The sequence below is a fragment of the Mangifera indica genome, chromosome 9, assembly GCF_011075055.1.
Source record: "Mangifera indica cultivar Alphonso chromosome 9, CATAS_Mindica_2.1, whole genome shotgun sequence".
NCBI lineage: Eukaryota > Viridiplantae > Streptophyta > Magnoliopsida > Sapindales > Anacardiaceae > Mangifera > Mangifera indica.
In genome coordinates, this window is record NC_058145.1 from 13730177 (window position 1) to 13750097 (window position 19921).

The 19921-nt window shown below is 34.1% G+C and overlaps 3 protein-coding genes across 9 annotated transcripts; all 3 read right to left on the minus strand.

The window, feature by feature from the left end:
• Positions 1 to 3966: 3966 nt before the first annotated feature.
• LOC123225394 (protein CNGC15c-like) lies at positions 3967 to 8016 on the minus strand. 2 transcript variants are annotated; one of them, XM_044649335.1, is made up of 8 exons: positions 7652 to 8016; positions 6996 to 7072; positions 6600 to 6912; positions 6357 to 6506; positions 6042 to 6254; positions 5249 to 5541; positions 4811 to 5159; positions 3967 to 4717 (listed from the first exon to the last, which is right to left on the minus strand). In XM_044649335.1, the coding sequence occupies exons 2-8, from the start codon at positions 7022 to 7024 to the stop codon at positions 4052 to 4054; spliced, it is 2013 nt and encodes a 670-aa protein (XP_044505270.1). In that variant the 5' UTR covers positions 7025 to 7072; positions 7652 to 8016; the 3' UTR covers positions 3967 to 4051. The 2 variants fall into 2 exon arrangements, with proteins under 2 accessions (XP_044505270.1, XP_044505269.1); XM_044649334.1 differs by having other exon boundaries at positions 6357 to 6912.
• A 786-nt stretch (positions 8017 to 8802) lies between these two features.
• Positions 8803 to 13091, minus strand: LOC123225461 (protein CNGC15b-like). The gene is made up of 7 exons (XM_044649408.1): positions 12141 to 13091; positions 11528 to 12050; positions 11223 to 11435; positions 10830 to 11122; positions 10587 to 10698; positions 9782 to 10018; positions 8803 to 9705 (listed from the first exon to the last, which is right to left on the minus strand). Exons 1-7 carry the CDS (start codon positions 12167 to 12169, stop codon positions 9064 to 9066), a joined length of 2049 nt encoding a protein of 682 aa, XP_044505343.1. The 5' UTR covers positions 12170 to 13091; the 3' UTR covers positions 8803 to 9063.
• A 200-nt stretch (positions 13092 to 13291) lies between these two features.
• LOC123224859 (exosome complex component RRP41-like) lies at positions 13292 to 19464 on the minus strand. 6 transcript variants are annotated; one of them, XM_044648598.1, is made up of 8 exons: positions 19191 to 19464; positions 17711 to 17775; positions 17381 to 17483; positions 17184 to 17304; positions 16412 to 16492; positions 14710 to 14717; positions 13774 to 13923; positions 13292 to 13652 (listed from the first exon to the last, which is right to left on the minus strand). In XM_044648598.1, the coding sequence occupies exons 1-8, from the start codon at positions 19314 to 19316 to the stop codon at positions 13572 to 13574; spliced, it is 735 nt and encodes a 244-aa protein (XP_044504533.1). In that variant the 5' UTR covers positions 19317 to 19464; the 3' UTR covers positions 13292 to 13571. The 6 variants fall into 6 exon arrangements, 4 of the variants coding, with proteins under 4 accessions (XP_044504533.1, XP_044504534.1, XP_044504536.1 ...); XM_044648599.1 differs by lacking the exons at positions 13292 to 13652; positions 14710 to 14717 and having other exon boundaries at positions 13785 to 13923; positions 16432 to 16492; XR_006504076.1 differs by lacking the exons at positions 13292 to 13652; positions 14710 to 14717; positions 16412 to 16492 and adding an exon at positions 16493 to 16594 and having other exon boundaries at positions 13805 to 13923.
• Between the last annotated feature and the right edge of the window lie 457 nt (positions 19465 to 19921).

Below are 19921 nucleotides of genomic sequence, written 5' to 3' on the forward strand. Positions count from 1 at the left end.
CACCATCACCATCTTGTTAATTGCATGTGAAAACCCACAGTATTTTTGGCTAAATGTACCATAATGAAATCTCCTTATCAGTACAAATTTTCTGTATCATTGCTGTGCCAGCATCTTTTGAAAGAGTAACGTTACACATATTTATTTTAAATACATTGGTGAATACATACTTAAATATGTTATTAAATTATTGATTATTATTTTATCTTTAATTCAAAATTATTTATCATTTGATGATATATAAATCATATATAATCATTTATGTATTTAAAGTGGATTATATAATTTTATTACTTTGGAAAAAGAAAATTATAAAAATTACTGCATAACATTATCGTAATTTTTCTGTCGAGTATAATGTAAAATTTATAATAAAGTTAGCTGCTTTAATATAGAGTTTAATTGTAACCTGATTCGCGCCAACACTTGAATGAAAGATTCACAAATTTCTTCTGTATAACTCCTTACTTTTTAATATTCTCATTGGTTTTTTCCTGGGTAATTAATTGTTTTAAATATGGTTCATGCAAAATGAAGGCATGATTATCATATTAAATCCATCGCAGTCCAAAATGTTGACCAAGATTTATGTGATTTCTTGATCATAATAATATATCACATGAAATACCCACTATTTTCTAATTCTATGACTACTGGCATTGCTTTGAGTAGCCATGGAAAAATAATTCAAACATTCAGATACGTAAAATCAAGGAGAGATGATGAGCCGACTATCTTGGAGTTGAAGATGAAGCTCCCTGAACATGAAATAGTAAGTGCTCGAGCTCCCTTAAGCTATGAAATATTTGTTTCCTGCATGTGATCTTGGTCTCACTCAACAATGACTAATGTTCATGATTGCTTGACTTTCTTTGTATGCATGCATCATATAGTCTGGTCTATGATTGCTCACATGAACGCCTACCGTTTATGTATCTACCTAAACTGTTATATATTTACAGAGCATTGTTTATCTCTTGAGTAGTTTGATTCCTCTTTTCAATTTTCAACAATTTTCATGACACTTTCCTGAAATTTCTGTACTTACTCTACCGGAGCAAACCTGCAGAATCACTAATACCAAACATGTGAATGTGAATGTAAGCTCCAAGTTGTACGTATTTTCCTCATGAATTTCATTTCCCCATTAACTTGGAATTTTGTAAAGAATATTAGTCTATGCCCAAGAAAAATGAGACTTAGAAGTAATTAATCACCATGATTATGCCCTTAGGTGATAACTTGAACTTTGTTAAATTTCTCACAGGGTAACATGAGCAAGTGTGGGGCTTGGTGGCATGATGTGAAAAAAGCTTTTCAGCATTTCGTTTGTCTCCTTCCAAGAAAATGTCGAGACAAAGAAAGAGAGAAAGCATTAGGGTTAATCTTGTTAGTCGTTGCAGAGTCTAATCATGCAATGGCGCTGGCCAAAGTCATAGCTATCTCCATCTGACTTGGTATATTTCACTAATTATTATCATCATTCTTGTCCTCATCCTCCTCCTAATTGTCAAACTGCATTTTCACCAGCATAGCTAGACGGAGAACTTGAGCAGGTCTTTGACAATTTGGTGAACATTTTTGAACGATTTGACGACTAATATTAAGTGCAGTCCTACTGAGCATCTAAAAGTTTCTAAAGCTTACCATGTGTAGATTCCATAAACATTTCTCTGAAGTTAATGGCTTCATTTTAGAATCCCATGAGCTAGGCATGCCAAAGCTCAGTTGCAGAATGTTTATGGATTTCCCACTTCAACACAACTAGAATTGTTTTCATTATTTTTTTATTAAATAACTTTCTTGTTATTACTACTTGTGAATAACTTTCTTGGTTAGAAAGCAAAGCTTGACAAGATATATTAAAAACTATAAAGCCTAAAAGACATATACATGTTCTTGAGAAGTACCCCTTAAAAAAATTATAAAAAGCATCTCTTCAAAAAAATATTTTTAAACAATTATAAAAACTGATAAATCGTAAAACTAGAAATCAAAAACATCTTTTGTTCGCCAAATTACAAGGGACATAAATAGACTTTTGAGCCTATGTAGTGAGAAGAGAAAACCTCCACTTTAAAACAAATCACTTAAGAATCTACCATTGAATTTTACTATTTTCTTGCATGATAACAAAATAAAATTATATCTGATTGTTTATGTCATTTCTCTTGGTCATCCATCAAACCATCCGAATTATGAGAAGAAAAAAATATAAATTGATGTGGTGTCATTTTCAAGGTGACAAATTCAAAATTTTGGCTTATTTTTAAAGTAAGCATTACAAGATAAATTTACCTAGACAAAACAAAAGTAATCTAATTCTCAATATTATTGCACAAGTTATAAAAATACTGAATTAAAATTAAGGCTTATGGGAATATTTAATTGAGTAATATATTTTGAATTAGTAGAGCTTACAAAATTTATTCAAATACACTAATTAGTTTTCATTTCCTTAAATCTCATTGAATGACGACTTATAATGTGCTTATACTTTCAAAGGACTTCTCTCTTGCGGACATTACCATAATTCTTCTTTGATCTGTCAGTGACAGCCTAAAGTTCAAATTTGAAAAAGGGAATGATAATTTAGTTTGGATTAGGGACATAATTTCTTATTTAGAGGGGGGATTAGGTCATCAACTCTCTTTTGTTCTAATTTTTTAACACTTCCCTCTTCGTTCGACAAGTAATTGTCAATGGTTAATGACATAATTGAAGATGTTAAGAGATTTGTAACTTAAAAGGGTTGTGGTAATTGTTCCTTTTGATGTAAAAAGGTTATAACAATAATTAATATTGTTATTATGTTTTTAATTTTCGATCTGGCTTAAAAAATTAACCAAACCGGGCCAGTAGTCAAAGTGGGTCCATATCTAATGACTGAGCCCACACCCAAAAAAATGACCCATAAAATGTTCTGCTTCTACCAATATTGTTTCTCTTTTAGAGGTAAAAGAATGTTTCATCTCATCAGTGTGTCTAAGAACACACTCAGAAAAAAGTCTTACTGCTGTAATCTTTTTTACTTTCTTTTTATGTATTTACATCATGAATCACAACATGATTATTTATACAATTTGTTGCCTTTTACATGCCAACTTGTCGAGTGACTATAACTATGCTCAGTATTATTGGTTTCACCTTAACGGGACATTTAATTTGAAGAATATTTTATTATTGAAATTGAAAAATTACCATAAAAATAGATTACTTTGAGAATTATTGGATATAAATTTATTATTATATTTGATTATGTTTGATAAAATTGCTATGTATAAATGATTATTCTATTTGGTTATAAGTAATAAAAAAATATTAATATATTATTTTATTTATTATATGAAAGATTAATAGATATAAAAAATATTTTTCATATTATTTATTATTTTAAATAAAAATTGAGGGTAATTTTGTCTTAAAAGTTAATAAGTAAGGATAAAATAATAATAATAATTAAGAGTATCATGATAATTTTTTAATACCAAATTATCTCTTATATTACTTGTCGTATTATCATTAATAATAAAAGAAAATTGAAATTTTTTATTACTTTGCAAACCAAATAAAATAATAAAAGAAATAAAAGGTAGATTATTAAGATAATATTTAACTCTCCCAACCAATCGGAACCTAAAAGTATAGTTTGACTTGGAAAGGGTTTCTCATTTAAAAAATAATAATACTATTGAAAGACCATTTTCCTATACTTTGTAAATGGCCTGAAATTCGTACAAATCATTTCACTTTTGTAATATTGTTTTCTGTGTGGCTCTGGACCCTTTCTACTGAAAGTTTGTGTGTGATTTCATTGGGAATTTAGGATTCAAAGTTCACTTCTTGTGAGGTACCTATGGGCTTGCAGTTTATGAAGCATTACATTTCTTCTCCCAAATGGCCCCAATAGCATCAAAGCATGCAGGAAACAAAAACTGATATTAATTCCCATAAAATGCTCCTTTCAAATGCATCAATTAATAAAGAAATGTTAAGAACGCCTCATCTTTGTAGCTTAATTATAGAATTAACAGTATTTAATTAACCCAACTCATTCTTCATCTACAGAAAAATCTGGTTCTGCAGGCTTTTGCAATAGACTAACAACCCCAGAATCAGACCCAGAAAGCTTATTCATATTGTCTCTTCTAGCACTTGCAGCCAACTGTGCCACATGCGTTGATAATCCTAGAGGTTGGGGTAATTCAGGTTCAGTAGCATGGTTCTCTTTAGCCCTCAGTTGAGCTGCTTCCTTGCGCTTTTTAAACCGGCGCCAAGCTGCTTGTATGAGACAAGCAGCCCATGCTTGCCACTGGTGTGAGTAGAGTCTGAACTTGTGTTGAAGCTGTTTGCCATGCAGTCTCCCAAATTGTGATGCTACAAACTTCAAGTCATCTGAACTTAAAGCAAATGCCTCAACTTCTGAAATGGATTTGACTGTTCGAGTTGATGAAGGAAGAATGACACTTGGGCAGGGGTCTAAAGCCCATGTCAACAATTCCTCGCCACAGAAGTCCCCTGGGCCAATGCGGCATGAGTTAAAAAAAGGGCCGCCATTAGTGGTGTAGGAATCTAGATGGCCTCGGATTATGAATAGCATCTCATTGACAGGGTCACCTTCACGTACAAGAAATGTACCTTCAGTGCTTAAGGCAGGTTTAAGCCTCTCACATATTGCATTAAGCATGCTTTCATCCATTTGATCAAACAATGGAACCTATTTAATTTCATTAATAAATAATATGTTGAACTTGATCATCATAAACCATATATAAGTCAATAATTTTTGTAGGCGAAATTCGTGACATACTTGTCGGATTAGATCGAGGCAGAGGTGACATTTGATGCTCCTCCTGAGATCTAATGGAAGACCTTTGAGAAGAGCTTCTTCATCAACTCCTCCAGTGGCTATCCATTTATATTGATTATATTTTCTAATAGATTGCTTTAACTCTGGAGATAGCTGCCTGTGATGCATCCATTGTTCTGTATCAGTTCTCTTGATTCTCCACTCTTCTAATCTCACTGTTATGGACTGGAGATAAGTCTGCATATTCCCAATAAGCAATGCAAAGAGAACAAGCCCCAGTGTTGCAATAATGATTGCAAAAATTATTTCTCCAACATAAGTGCCTGTGGCAAGATTTTGTCCTAGAGAGCTGCAAATACGAGTTAAAAAAGGCAAACTGATTTCCAAGTAACTTGAACATTACATGTGTAAAAGAGGAGTTTCCAATTAGTAAGTCACCTCAGGTTTTTTAGGCCCCACCAGAGACAGTAAAAATGCTTGTTGAAGAATGAAGCTGTTGCAACATCAAATGTTGCTGCATCAGCATAAATACCAAACTGATAGGAGCTAGTGTTTGGATCACAAAGGTTGGTGATATTGTTTGACCTGAACCAAGAATCTCTGCCGGCGTCTTCAACCCTGTGGCAATCAAAATATTTGTATTGACATGATGGCTTCTCAGCATTGCAGACACTTCTCCAGCATGCTTCTTGTCGCTCAATTGACAGCAGGTACCAACAAGATCCTAAAACCTTTTCAAAAGGAGAGAAACAACCAGGATTAAAGTCAAGTTGATACTGATAATCAAAAGGCAAACTAATAACGTTTATCCCTTTATCAATCCAGAAAGTACAATTTAAGTTGATCCTTCTATTGTTTAATCCTTCATTGCCAGTAATCTCTATAACTAATCAATAATAAAAAAATGGCAGAAGGGATAAGCTAACCTAATAACAAGTGAAATTCATGAATAATGAAATTAAAAAGTTCAGGAATCAGGATATATTATACTCATAACCCGTATGCACAAACTTGAAAGAAGTGTGATTTCAAAGATGGTTAATCTATGCATTAAAAAATTCAGAATAACAGTAAGATTCAGATCTCATAGCTTGGCAGTTTTAACCATACATGTACAGTTTATATGGTTAGTATAACACCGGTGATCAATTAGAGGATGCATGTGTCATCTGTGATTTTTTTCAGCTATTTAATTACTTCAATAAAAAGAAAGACAAATTCTTATGCTTACATGGCTTGCCAACATGTAGAGAATGAGATTATAAGCGGCTCCTGCCCAGGCTGTTTCTGTCACAACGCCAGTGGCCTTAACAATTTGTTGTGAGAGTGGCAATATGAGAAATAGTCTTGGGAGGTACTGAAATATGATAATGAAGCGAAGGACATTTTTCGTGTTTGTGGTTGTCGAGCCCCTGAGATTGGGGATAACAGTCCATATCAACAACTGGAACGTAGAAATGAACAAACAATTTATTGCCTTAATTCAGCAGCTGAAAACATAATCACATATATAGCAAAGACACGAATTCAGTTTTCTATGACAAACCTGAGGAAGTGGCAGGGCCGCAGTGAAGTCAATCCAAAAGGCCTTTTTGAGGTACCGTAAAGCGATTTTTGAGGAATCAATAACAAGCTCACCTCTCCCAAATACACGAGAAGACGGCGCAACATAAGCTGTACGGAATCTAATGTATATCTGAATAATGTAAAAGGCATCAGATAGTGATCTGATGATTGTGAGAAACACTTCAAGGGGTACTTCAATTTCTATACACACTTGATTTCTTACTGTTGGCAAGTAAAAAAACAAAGGATCTACAAACAGAGAGACTATGCATGCTATTAGAAAGATCTTATTCCATCTCCGAATTGTCTGTCCTCTAGGATCCAATATCCTTCTCTTCACTCCCTCAAAATCCTCAGAGAACACTCTTGATAGCACTCTTGTTTTCAGGAATTTTCTGGCCTTCCCGGAGACCTCCTTCTCAGAGTTCTTGGTACTTGTCTCGGGTATTTGTGTTCCATCAATCTTATACTTGAATTTAACCACACGATCTCCAATGATTACGGGGGCTTTTGCTAATTCAAGATCATCCTGAAATCTGAAAGTACTAAAGTTTAAGCAACTAATGAAATTTCTACGCAGGAAGTATAACAAGTACTGAACATTGATGAGATGACCAACCTTACAGGTCTTGAATTACCATAACCCATGATGGTTTTTCCTAAAGAATCGCCCTGGCTTCAGCTTAAGGATTTGATCTGTGGTACAAAAAGGGCTTAGCTTTCTATATATTGAACCAAAAATAAGCTGTTTGAAGCTATCCTAGAGCTACTAAAATCCAGCAATGGCTTGTTTAATCTGGAATCATGTGAACTAAAGAAAAGATGACTCAACTCGGACATTAAGGCGTAAAGCTTATCCCCATTTTCAGGACAGAGGAGCAGGTCAAACATGTGGCAAATTTCTTTAATAGACAATTTTAAATCTGCATCAAAGGTTTGTTCACGCAGGACTACTTGATTTTTCCTTAAATATCAGTTGAAGAAGAAATATATTCAGACCAAACATATTTCATCTTTATCATATTAAGAATTTCGACATTATAAAACTGACCAGAATCTCAATTTGTGCTATATATGTTTCCTTATAATCAAAGACTAACTATACACAACTTAAACAAATATAGCCTGCAACAATTTATCAAATAAAGTAAAATTTACAGCATAAGTTTAGCATCTTTTAAGAAGAAAATATAAGCCAATGCTAGTGGCCTATTATATATATTCAAAATAGGTCGGCATAATTTTCTTTTGTAGTGAAAGTAACAGAGGACTTACAAACATGAAATATTTTTGGTTCCTCAGTGCTCTCAGAATCTCTTTTCTGGGTTAGTGTCGATTGTCAATCTAAAACAAATCCAGAGAAACAACACTGAAACCGGACTTTTGTTGGAATATGGTGAAGGTCCTTGCAATTCCTGATAAAAGAAATATGAAAAGATTATATTTTCTTATTGAATGACTTGAGTGTATAAAAAATATATACAAGAGGAAAATACTATGTAAGCAAATTAGATAATCTTGTTGAAGGAAACTAGATCAAATTATTATAACTTAACAATTAGATAAGCTAGAGAAAATGTTATATTAGCTATACAATCAATTTCGATTTATTGTTTTTGTATTTTTGCCATTGCAATTGACAATTCTCAACCTCTCCTCCATGTCTTTGATATGTCTGTGTAACTACAGAAGACAACCCTTGTGTTTGCATTAAATCATGGTCATACATTGATTGGTTGTTGTGTCTTGATTGATTAGCAACACCCTGGATTCATCTGTCCCTACTTCCAGGATTAGGTCTGTTTCTGCAAGTCCCATGCACGGATTCCTTAGACCCACACGTTCACTATATAATAATATTACACAAATTCTACAAGGAATTTCTGTTCCAACTAAAGCAAAACAATGTATCAAAATAGGTTATAAGTGGTTTTCATTTCATGATAGCTATAACTTCTTTTCAAGGATTATAAAATTTACTGCTTTTGACTCACTAAAAATTCAGAATGAGAGTCGTAATTACCATCAAAATTGGGTCAAGTAGTCTTCCAATAAGTAGTTTGAATGACAAAGACAAGAGATTTCAAACATGAGAGTAAAAGTTTAAATCTTTTCTAACAACATTTTAAAATTAAACTTTTGATTAACTGATACAGTGATTATTTTAGCTCTGAAGGGGACTCTAAGGAAAACTAGGTCAAGCCCCAATTATCAGAAATCAAGTCTTGGTCTTATTAACAATGCTTGTCCAGTAAATTATGCTTAATCTTTCTTGTGACGATGCCACAAAAAAAAAAATTTACCAACAAATTTGTGTCAAGTAAAGACTCTGGCCTTCCCCAACTCACACATCATATAATCGTAATAAATTTGCTACAATTTCGCCATTGTTATCATGATAAATTCAATATAGGCTCAAGTGAATCCATTACTAGAGAAGATGGAACTAAAAATAGTGACAAGGGTTTGTTGCTCTCCACGTTCAACAAGCCCATCAACCAAACAAACTTGGATTGAATTCTACTTGAACTAATCTTAAATGTTCACAATCAGATCGAAGGATTGATTCTCTGATTAGATGGTTTTATTTAACTTATGTAACAAAAGTTTCCATTTTCTTTTTGATGGTTCAATCTCAGTAAATGCCTACATACATTTTCCCAAGCTCAATTAACAGTGTTGTTGCTTCACTCCTCAAAGTCTGGCTCTGCAGGCTTCTCCAACGAGTTCTTCACAACATCATAAGCTTCCGGAGATTGCCTGGAACTGGCACTCTTTGTGTTTGCAATTAGACTCTCTGCATAAGTGTCCCAGAATGATCCCACTGAGAGCTCACCATTCCTTGATTTAGCTGCTTCTTTTAACTTCTGATGCCTGCGCCATGCCACTTGAATAAAACAAGCAGCCCATGTTCTCCATTGGTGTGAGTAGTGCCTGAATGTTTGCCTAAATTGTCTACTATGCAGTCTCCTGAATTGTAATGCTACAAAATTTAAGTCCTCAGAAATAAGAGTAAATGCCTCTACTTCGGTGATGGCCTTGACAGTACGTGTGGACGATGGAAGTATGACGCTTGGACGCAGGTCCAACGCCCATGTCAACAACTCATCACCACAGAAATCCCCAGGGCCAATCTGGCATGAGTTGAAGCATCCTGTACCACCTCCATCTGTAGTGTAGGAATCGAGATGACCACGAATAATGAAGAGCATTTGGTTGACAGGATGGCCTTCACGCATAAGGAACATGCCTTTGGTTCCCAGAACAGGCTTTAGCCTCTCACATATACAATCCAGCATTGTTTCATCCATTTTATCAAACAATGGCACCTATTCAACAAACTCAAATTTGTCATCGTATGAATGGATTCTTAACTTGTTGTACAACATATACCAAATAACTTACACGTTTGACTAGATTGACACAAAGGTGGCGCTTGATTTCTCTTTGCAAATCCATTGGAAGGCCTTTGAGAAGGGCAGCTTCATCAACTCCTCTGGTAGCCACCCACTTGTACTGGTTGTATGTCCGAATAGAATGCCTTAGTTCTGGAGGCAGCTGCCTGTGATGCATCCATTGTTCTGTATCGCTTCTCTTGATCCGCCACTCTTCTACTCGGATGGTTATAGATTCTAGGTATCTCTGTGCATGTTGATGTGAAGTCAGTGTCACACATTACCTTACACTAACATAAACTTAAGATTAGCTAAGAGAATTGTTGAGGAAATTTTTCTTCAGCACTGTCTGGAGTAGGGCTGGATTCGAGCTGAGCCAGCTCGAGCTCGAGCTCGGCTCGGCTCGGTTCAGTTCGAGCCCGAAACGAGCCGGGCTCTGCTCGGCTCGATCGAGCTCGAGCTGGCTCGGGTTGGCTCGGTAATTTTTTTTTTTAATTTTTTATACAAAACGACGTCGTTTTAATCCATATATATATACAAAACGGTACCGTTTTGATATGAAAAACTAGCCGAGCCGAGCCATAAACGAGCCGAACTCGAGTCGAGCTCGAGCCGAACTCAAGCCGGCCATAAAAAAACCGAGCCGAGCCCGAGCTCAGCTCAGCTCGAATCCAGCCCTAGTCTGGAGGCCTATGCTAGCCAAAGAAAACTCACTTTTCTGACTGGATATACGATTCCATAGCAACTTATATTATATAATTCTAATAAATGGGTATATTAATTGCATTTTCGGAGATATGATTTGCTGGACTTACTTGCATATTTCCAATGAGCAATCCAAAGAGAACCAGCCCTAGAGTTGCAACGATGATGGTGAAAAGTATTTCTCCAATATAAGTGCTTGTAGAAAGGCTTTGTCCTATGGAGCTACATTAATTCAGAAAAAGATATATCAGAAAAAAGGAGCATTAATATGGTCCTTAAAAGTGGTGTGATTGAAACTGGTTTCTCCATGGAGCAATAGAATCATGAACCTGAGGTTGGGGGAGTAAACTAACCTCACATTCTTTAAACCCCACCATAGACTGTAAAAGTACTTATTGAAGAACGCCAAGCTTGTAATATTGTTGGTTACTGCTTCACCGTATATGCCATACTGATAAAAAGTATTATCTGGATGGCATATATTTGTGACTTTGCTTGATTTGGACCAATGAACTCTTTTACTGTTTTTAACCCAACGGCAATCTAAGAATACTTGTTCACAAAATGGCTTCTCAAGGTTGCAGGCACTACGCCAGCAAGCTTCTTGTCGCTCAACTGATAGAAGGTACCAGCAAGCTCCTGAAACCTAAATTTTATAAAAGAAGAGAAATGAACAGCCTGAATTCTCCAAATATCTAAGAATTCAACATGAAAAATGTTGCAAGTGAAGTCCAAAATGTACTAACGTGACTAGCCAACATAAAAAGCAGAAGGTTGTACGCAGCCCCTGCCCATGCTGTTTCTGTCACAATGCCTGTGGCCTCAACAATCTTTGATGTGAGCGGGAATATGAGAAAAACTCTTGGGAGATACTGAAAAAAGATGATACTCCGGAGGATGTTATTTGTATATGTGACTGCTGAGACATTTAGATTGGGTATAATCAGCCATGTCAATACCTGAGATGAAAAGTAAATGAAACACATCAAAAACCTCAACTAAAATGCATGACAACACTCAATACCACGCCATGGAAATTAAAAGGCCATACCTGAGGTACAGGCAAGGCTGCAATGAGGTCCAACCAGAAACCTTTACGCAGATACCTTGAGGCAATCCTAGAAGGGTCTATGACAAACTCTCCTCTCCCAAAGACTCGTGAAGAAGGCGCAATGTAAGCAGTATGAAACCGAACAAAAATCTGAAACATGTAAAATATATCACCTATTGTTCTTATGATAGTAAGAATGGTTGCAAGAGTCCTTGATCCTTTATCTATGCACCCTTCTTCCCTGACTATTGGCAAGAAGAAGAACAAAGGATCCACAAATACAGAAACTAAGCTTGCCACTATGAGAATCTTGCTCCATTGGCAAACGGCTTGTCCATCAGGATCAAAAATCAAGTTCTTGTTCACATTTTCATAGTCCTCAGAAAATACTCTGCTGAGTACTTTAGCTTTTAAGGATTTTCCTGTCTTCTCAAAAACCTCCACACCTTTCCAGTAGTTTCTTCTGTTATACTTAGCAGTTTTGTATGCAGCATTTCCACTTTCTTCAAGATCATCTTTAATTCTGAAAAGCAAAGAGAGATGTAAACATGCAACACTATCATGAAAACAATAGAATTCTAATATTACAAATGACAATAAATCATCTGGGTACCTTATACATTGTGAGTTATGAAATCCCATTGGCGCTTCCCTATGAATGGCCTTGGATCAGTTGAACGGTAAGTGTGAAGCATGGAAGAAGGGAATTTAATGGAAGCTGTAACTAGTAATCACGTGAGTAAAAATAGAGAATAAATGATTGTATATGTGAGTTTGAAGATGTTGCATTGAGAGCATAGCACGTTGTAAGGCCAAAAGTTATAAGAGCAGAACATGTGACCAAAGTTACACTCAAAAAGCATCTGTTCATACAGAATAATGGTGTCTCTCTAGGTTGAAGGAGAAAAGCAGTTAAAATGGAAAAATAATAACTAATGCATGAGTGCAGCTAGTAATTTTTCATAGCTCTAATAGAGTTTTAAAGATTAATTTGAGTTGGTAACAGCTCAAACAGGAAAAAAAAGCAGCAGAAACAAGTGTGAACTGATGAGTGTAAAAGTTATGAGTCAGTCACTTTACTATGATTCCCTTTACCTTTATTAGTGATGAAGTTGAGCTAATGAAAGCAGTGATGAAGTTGAGCTAATAAAAGTGATTTTCGGTTTTTTTTTCCACCTATAAAAACTTTATTTGAGTCAGACTATTTTTTTGAGGCTAAACCAATTAACCAATCTCAAATAGATAAAAACTTGAGTCTAATAACCGACTTTATAACCGTTAAATCAAGTAAATTAAAAATTAAATAATTAAATATCCTTGTACAAAATGTTCAAAATTTCACTTCTTTACCAATCAAACCACTCACAAGAAGTGATTATGCTTGAATCTCTAGTGTCACTAATACCTGACACAAACCTGAACTTTTATGTTTGAATTGTAACCACAGCATGTGCACGCATCAATTTAGGTAGCCTAAAAAATTACTTGGATTGGACAACTTTTTTTCTAGTAGAAACTGGATCATCTTTTTTCAGATTTCCAAGATCAGTGACTGTAAAGTAGAATATTCTTACTCTGAATTTTAATGAACATTCGAATAAATTTTATTATGATAACACAAATATTAAATAAATCTGTTATGACATATAGTGTTAAAACTAGTTTTTAAATAACTATCTCATGGACGACAATCATAACCACGCCGATCATTTTACAAAGTAAAAAAAATTATGAACATAGATAACGGAAACTTTTCTCATTATCTGATTAGAAGATATCAATATTGCCCCTTTTTTTTCTGCATTCATTGTTAAATTTTCGTAAGTCTTCATCTCTGAAGTGCTATCAGGGCACGATAAACCGTACAAACCGAATAATTAAATGAGCGCAAGAAATACAAACAAGGAAAAAGAAAAACCCTAAACTCAATGAACTTATTTTCAAAAAAGAAAGGGAAACAAATCTAAACTGGTGGCTTCACTTGGATCCTATATGGTAAAAAATAATATAAATTTAAAATATATATATATATATATATATATATCTATTCTTGTGTAGCTGAAGCAGCTTCTTTTGACCATAATCTCATGATTTCCCCAACATTAGCAGATGCGTCAAGGCAGAGCTGCATTGCCCATATGCTCAAAGGAGAAAAGAAAAAAAAAAGAATTATAATAGGGTCCATCATACTCTTTTAACTCAAAGTTCATTAAGTCACATAAATATTAAGTAAAAACCTGCTATACCTCGTTAAATTTTGAGGTTGACCATTCCCCTGAAACAATTAATTGAGTCACCTCATAACAAGAAGGCATACAAGCAATCGTTAAGCTTCCATCTTTGTAGCTTTCCTCTTCCAAAATGGGATCAATCAAAAGATTTTTCCCTAGGCATGACTAGGTGACAAAAACACATTAGTAAGGATTGATTAAGATTTTTGATTCTATAATATTATATGAGGGATTCAAATGCAAGAATTTAGATACTAGAGAACTCAACCAAAAGGTGAACAAAAATATACCTTCAAGAGAAATTCCTTTTTTTTTTTTTTTTTTAATTTCATCTAAAAATTGCAAAACTAGCTTAAGTATGGTTACAGATCTGTCATAATTTTGAGCTTCAAGAGAAAACAACTAGAACTATTTCAACATACTTTCCCCTCGTTCATTAGACTATTCATTTTGCCGCCACCACCATCTTACTGTTGAAGAAAAAAAAGGGTTAGGTCACCATATTTTTACTATCAGTTAGTAACCCACCACTAGAGACTACTATATTATTGTTGTGAAAATTGCCAAGCAACTCTATTGTCCTGAGGTATATAATATTGTGTATTTTCTTCATTATTTTTTCCCCTCCCAGAAATGTAAGATAACAAGAACTACTTCTCCAGTATTCACATCAAACTGATAGTAACAATATATATCTTACATTTCTAGGTACTCCATTATGTTTTAATTTGTTCCCTAATATATAATTCTATCCAGATTTCTCTCTTTCTTATCCTAAGAATTAAGAGGTGGTTTGCAAATCTGCAAAAGAAAATAATTAAACAACACTAGACCAAAATGAAAGGTTGAATTAGAAAATTTCAACAATGCTAAGGAGAAATTGTTCATACACGCACAACACGTAAAACAAGAAAAAGTAAAAAGATCCATGTGTCTGTACAATATGCAAACCACAGAAACTGAAGTGATAGAAACCCAACTCAAATATTATTAATATTAATAAAATAGTGTTGACAACAGAGGTGTCAACTCCTTCTAAAGACAATTTAAGGTGTCTTTCCCCTCCCAAATTAGCCAAAGGCTACCCAAATACCAAATTAACAATGTTTTTCTTTCTTTTTTTCTTTTCTCTCCTCCAATCACTCATATTTATACTCTATATTTTAAATTTTAAATTCTAATATTCTCTAGATCAAATCAAATATTTATCCTAATCAACTCAAATATTATCTAAATCAAATCAAATATTTACCTAATCAAATCAAATATCTTATTATAAATATCAAATATATTATCCTAATCTAAATATATTTTATTTATTATTATTATTTATTAAGTCCTAACATTACCTGCCCCTCAAAAACCACCTTGTCCTCAAGGTGGGGATTTTTTTTTTTTTTTTTTTACAGCTCTTCCAACCCAATTTGAAAAAATTCCTGTCATTTTGTTATTAGTCCAATTGTTGTTTAAGGTCGAGAACGCCAAATTCATATTGTTCGCCATTGTTAAACACATCATACTAACATCATTTGTCCTAAGCACCGACGCATATGTCTCGTCAAGTTTAACATCATTCACCATCAAGAATGTGCAAGCACTCCAAATTCAGTCTTGATCACATCATCTTCCTCCTCAATCATCTCTCATTTTATGACTTCTTTAGATAATGGCGATTGTGGTTGAGCCTCAATCTCTTCGTATTCTTTCTCAAACAATGGCGATGCTAGTTGGACTTTGATCTTGTTGTCTTCTTCCATCCCTTCTCCCATATTTTTTTCATTTTCTCCTCCATTCATTTCTTCAAATCTTCTCCATTCACTTTCATGTTCTTTCTCTTGTAGTTTTTTCTCTTCAGTCTCCATTTGAATCAAACATTCAACTGAAGAGAGGTTTTCCAACAGCGGGAACTTGCTAGACTCTGCGATTCCTTCATTCAAGTGTCCATTTTCCTTTTTGTCTTCAGATAATGTCGGATTTCGCTCTAGGACGCTGGAATCAACCAACACAGATTCTTTCCTTTTTATGTCGTCTTCGAATACAATTAGAATCCCATCATCATCCAATTCATCTTCTTCTATCATGAAAATGGCCCATGACTTATGTTTACAATCATGGTTTGAGTCCTCTTTGTCTTCACAACGAGGACAAATTCCATTCGTCATCATTTCTCGGATTTCCCACTGTGTTAATCGTCGAACAATCCACCATCGTCCATCATCATCCTTGATGAGATCAACTTTTTCCATCCTCAAAATCGATGCTCTGATATCACTTTGATAGAAACCCAACTCAAATATTATTAATATTAATAAAATAGTGTTGACAACAGAGGTGTCAACTCCTCCTAAAGACAATTTAAGGTGTCTTTCCCCTCCCAAATTAGCCAAAGGCTACCCAAATACCAAATTAACAATGTTTTTCTTTCTTTTTTTCCTTTCTCTCCTCCAATCACTCATATTTATACTCTATATTTTAAATTTTAAATTCTAATATTCTCTAGATCAAATCAAATATTTATCCTAATCAACTCAAATATTATCTAAATCAAATCAAATATTTACCTAATCAAATCAAATATCTTATTATAAATATCAAATATATTATCCTAATCTAAATATATTTTATTTATTATTATTATTTATTAAGTCCTAACATGAAGCAACAAGGTCATACATCATAATCCCAGCATCTGCAAGAGCAAGACTGGCACATGATATCACAACAGGGAGATCACCTATATTGAATAGAATGTGAAGCTCATCAACTTGTGTAAAAGAAATCATATTGTCTGGCCATCACCAACATTTAGCAGAACCTAAAATACAAGACAAATGCCCTACATAATATGCAGATATAAGTTGCTATAGAGACAGAAAGCATTACTAGATAGAATTTCCTCATTTGCTAGATATGGCCTCCTATTTTAATATTATTTTATTTCTGAAATGAATCCAACTTTTTCACAAAATAAATTTCACTTTCATATTGGAACTCAAATATAATAAAGAACCATGACAATGGTTAAAAGATAAAAGATTCAACTAAGAAATTAAATAAAAAGCACAAGAAAACTAAGCTAGAGTTCGGAAGTCCGCATCATCCTCAATTGAAGTCATATATGAACACTTGAACAGGCGCTTATGGAAAGATTTTTAGGCATTGGGAAAAATTATCAAGTAAAAGATCAGGAAAAACAGAAGTATGTAACTCATGACTAGATGGTAACATAAAAATTTTGGAACAGGTTACAACTAAGATAAACCTATATGAGGCTATAACTGAACTCCTTAACCTATGTCATTCTTTGCTCTTCTTTTCTTTTTCTTTTGGTTTCTCTTTTTTTTTTTTCAGAATGAAAATTGAAGCACATAAGTTCATCCAGCTATTGACTCAGATTCAAATGTCAATACAAACTGAAAACTTACTGCCTCCAGATTCCAACACCAATGCAAAAACATCCACAGTTGTCTTTGGGAAAGTTTCCAACTTTATTACTCCTTCTAAAGCTTTATGAAGCATAGATGAAAATTCTTTGTGGTCTGATCCCTAAGTATTTCAAATATTAGATCCAATAATTAGGAGAAAGAACACAAAAATGCACAGATGGGCCTGTCCCATGTACCTGTTCACGAACTGGGGTGGCAAAAGCTGTATAGCTGACATTAGAATTTAACCGACCTATATCACTGTACATCATTGCTTTCTTACTTTCCCTTGGCCCAAATCTGAAATGAATTTAAAGAGACAGTTTAAATCATCCAGATATACACAGCCTAGTTATATCATGTTGCTTGCCACGATAAAAATACAACAACAAAATAGAGGTAAAATAATTGTGGGAAAGTGCCACCTAAGAAGAAACCATTTCTAACTAGACTATGATACAGAATTTAGATCAAGGCAGAATTGAATATCATAAAAGTATAGGATATACTCACGCTGACACAATCACCTTGGTATTTCCAAATTCTGCATAAGCAGATCCTGCTGCAGAATTCGCAGCACCTGTCCGGAAAACTAGAAATCACCAAAAACACTGTCTGCTTCAGGAAAATCTTAATTTACAGCATGATACCACAACAATCTACAACACCAAATTGAAAAAGGGCCCAAAACATGATCCCTGGATTTTCTATAGCAGCAATTTTGTTAATTTCAATGTTCTTTAAAATTCCAAGGCAATCTTTCTACTCAAAATAAACAATTTGATCCTAACATGTACACTTTCCATAAAGGAAAACAGATTAATTTCTTAGGGGAACTCAGACAATGTTAACAATTTAAAAAAAAAAAATGTATGCTCACTCTGATTGAAACATGTCATCATATATGTAAAAGAATGAGGAGAGAAGAACCAAAGAGAGCATATTGTCACAACCCCATGTAAAATTGTAATTGACTAGTTCCCTAAGACAATGAAACTAACAAGAGCCCACATCAAAAAACAAAAAGGCAAACTTAATACGCACACACAATTTAAAACAACCATCTACTAAAAATCCCCAAAAATGGGTAGAAATCTAAAACTAGAGGAAAGAGGAGTATAGCACCAATAACTAAACATCCAAATGTGAAAACTAGCTCATCTTACAGACAGTCAAGCTAGAGCAATAAAGCACTTCCTCTATTTTAAACGCATGCAACAATCATATCGTTTAGAAAATACTGATTCGAATCACAAACTATCCAAGTAAGAATGGAAACATCATAAACTTTGAGCCTTAAATGCCAATGCATATAAGCCTTCTGATGATTGCTTGGTAAATACCATAACTCAAGTCCCTAATAGTCTTAATGCAATTCCACAACTCTTCACTCCTAGTCCACCTTATCACAGTCTGTACATTAGTATGTATCAGGACATGTAGCATATTGGTTTGAACTAGGTTAGCTGGTAAAGTCTCTTCATTGAGTCTCTACAAAAGAAGGCCTGATTATCCCACCGATACAAGTGAAGGGGCAGTAAACACTAAAAGAGTAGCAACAAAATCCACTTGCATCCATACAATTTAAACACAATTAAAAAATGATAATAACTTGAAACTCGAATGGAATAAAATAAAATAATTCTAATTGGTACAAATAAAAGTCCAGAAATCAATAGAGAGTTTTGAGTATATAAAGTAATAATACATTGCATGCCCTTTCATACATACTAAACAAGCATGCACATGAAGAAAAGACAAAATATACATCTCTGCCAATGTAATGCAAAAAATAAAGAAAAAATCTACATTCAAATAGTAATCAAACAACTCAACAATAGTCTAGTCTACTGATACAAGTACTCGCAAACGTGTTCCTTCTATCCAGAACAAAAAAAAAAAGGGTCAAGAACGAAGAAATAAAACTGACGAAAATATGAAAAGCTAATGATAGAAGCATATATAAACGAAATAAGAAGATATAAGTGGGCTTATAAGCAGGTCTACACTGAAGGCACGAGAGTCGGGTCGGAGCCAGTCGATATCAGAGCAAGTGAAAATGGGTGGTCGGGTTTTATTGGCGTGGTTAATTGGAGAGTCAGTGGTTGAAGCAGCACCAGGTTTAGCAGCCATTCTCTTTATTTCTCCGGTTTCCCAAGCAGCTCAAACACCAGACTTAGAAGGCGGAAGACTCCAAATTCGTTGACATTTACATTACATTGTCTCAGCAAACGATGTCGTTTTTAAACTAAAACTTTCACAGGCACCATATGCACTATTTGCCTCCCTTCATGACTTGTCCGTCTTCTCAAGTCCCTAAAGTCTAATAATTACAACGAAATACCCCTACGTTGCGAAGCTAAAATTACTTTCATACTCGCCTTTGTGGAAATATTTACATTGATGTCTTGTTTGCAGAAATTAAGACCCACGTAGTCCTAATGAAACAAAAATAGAACTTTTTTAAGCAAATTTAATTCATATAAATAAAGAAATTAAAATAGATGTTGTAAAGTTATACTTTTGAAAGTTACATAATAATAGTAAAATATTGTAATTAAATTACTTTGTGTTGGTAACATGAGAAATTAAATTATTAAAAAAAATACCCTCATTTAAAGGGTTTAAGTGAAAATATATCATTTTTTTTTATAAATATCAAAAATATATTTCACTACTTTTTTATAAACTCTTATTATCATATTTTTTTGTACCATTTAAGTTCTCAGTTTCATTCA